This window comes from Bison bison, unplaced genomic scaffold (assembly GCF_000754665.1).
Source record: "Bison bison bison isolate TAMUID 2011002044 unplaced genomic scaffold, Bison_UMD1.0 scf7180017864500, whole genome shotgun sequence".
Taxonomy (NCBI): Eukaryota; Metazoa; Chordata; class Mammalia; order Artiodactyla; family Bovidae; genus Bison; species Bison bison.
Window position 1 is genome coordinate 7,274,395 of NW_011495059.1, and position 1,712 is coordinate 7,276,106.

At 60.8% G+C, this 1,712-nt stretch overlaps 1 protein-coding gene across 1 annotated transcript in view; it reads right to left on the minus strand.

Moving 5' to 3' along the window:
* The window catches only part of DLGAP4 (discs, large (Drosophila) homolog-associated protein 4), an 89,771-nt gene that overhangs the window by 29,687 nt on the left and 58,372 nt on the right, over positions 1 to 1,712 (minus strand). Inside the window, exons 9-10 of the mRNA XM_010829248.1 lie at positions 960 to 1,039; positions 2 to 68 (exon numbers count right to left, since the gene is read on the minus strand). Coding sequence (XP_010827550.1) covers positions 2 to 68; positions 960 to 1,039 — 147 coding nt within the window. The remainder of the gene's footprint in view (position 1; positions 69 to 959; positions 1,040 to 1,712) is intronic.

Sequence of the window (1,712 nt, forward strand, 5' to 3'; positions counted from 1 at the left end):
CATTGGCATCCTGGGTATCCGAGTCGGTGTCCCGTCGGGAGGACATGCTGTGAGAGGGGGCACTGCTTCTGTGGGGGGCAGGGAGGGAACGGCGTGGAGGAGGAGTGGGGACAGGAAAGGGTGAGTCACCAAGAGGGTCAGAGACCAGAGGCCACCCCGACCCGGACACACGGGAGACAGAGAAACGGATGCATCGTCTGCTCACCATGCGCCTGAAGCGGGTCCCACAGCCCCGTCTCATTCTCAGCTCAGCCCCCGCCCTGCCCGCACACGCACACACGGACAAGGTCATAAGGTTGCCTGTTTACTGCAGCGGGGCCAGGAAGCCCACCAACATTGGGGGTGCTGGGCCGTGACTCCGCCCGGCCTCAGTCCCCGTGGCTGATTCCTCTCACGGAGCAAGCGCTCACCCTTGCTCATCAGCACACCCGGCCGCCCCGCCCGCCCAGCCTCCCACGCCTGGACCACCGCCCGCACCCCCAACCCAGCTTGGTTCTTAGAAATCCAGCAAGGAGAAGTGGGTTAGGGAGAGCAGGAGGAGGAGGCGCGGGAGAGGTGAGAGCAGAGGGAGGGAGAGGAGAGGGGAGAGGCAGCCACCACCCCGGTGCCACTTACCGCCAGTCGTCCTCTACCTGAACCCCGATGGACTGGAATTTGGTAGCGGGACTGGGCTCCTCGTTTGGCACTGGCTGAATGCAGTCAACCTTATTGAAGGACAACGACAGCCACGGCACGGGGACAAAGACAAAAATAAAAAAACAAACACCACACTTGCTGCTGAAATTCACATTAGTGGGACGACGCAAACGGACGAGCGGACAGACGCACACGAGGCATGCGGACACTGCACGTGGGCCCGAGGCCGGACCAGGTGAAGCCGGGCACTGCTCATTCGCGCGGAGGCGGGCGGGCAGGCGGGCGGGAGGTGGGATGGGGTGGAGAGGACCGCCTTTCCCTACTCTGAGGAGGGTGCCATCACATCGATCGCTTTGGGTCCGTTGTCCTCCGAGAGGTGGGAACCGTTCCTTCTAGTCCTCTCCTTTACACGCATCAGAGAGAAGAAAAAAAAAAAAAGGACAACGAAAGAGAAAGAAAACACACACACACAAAGCCACAGCCGTTATCTGGTGTAGTTGAAGCCGGGCTGTCTCGAGGCAGAGGTCACTCCCCCAACCCTGCAGCTGAAGGGCAGGCTGGGGGCGCCACATGAGGGGCAAACCTTGGGCAGCAGTTCTGGATTTGAAAGCTGTCACCAAGGCCACAGCCGGCCCAGTCCCTGGGCCCTACGGGACGCCATCCCTGGGCCTTGATCACACTCAGCTAAGGTTACCTTCAGCACCAAGTGGGCCGGGGGGGCAGTAGGGCCAGGGCCACGTGCAAGTCCAGCACTCTCTCTCTATACCAGGGATGCTCTGGGCCTACCTTTCATTCCTGGGACAGAGGTATGTGGCCACAGAGTAGCCAGGCCAGCCCCCCCATCACCCCTCATGAATGAGGGAGAACCCACGTTTGAGCAATTTGAGGAACTAAGGGATGGGACGAGGGTTGTTGGGACTGTCACTGGAAATTGGAAGCTCTGGTCTCTTGGCTTCACAGAGGCTAGAGAGGCTTCCTGGGACGGGGCTGAGTGCCTGGCACCTCCCCACCATGGAGGGTGTAACTGCATGTCTCCTTCAGCTATAGCCAGCTCAGGGGACGTGGCATCACTGGCT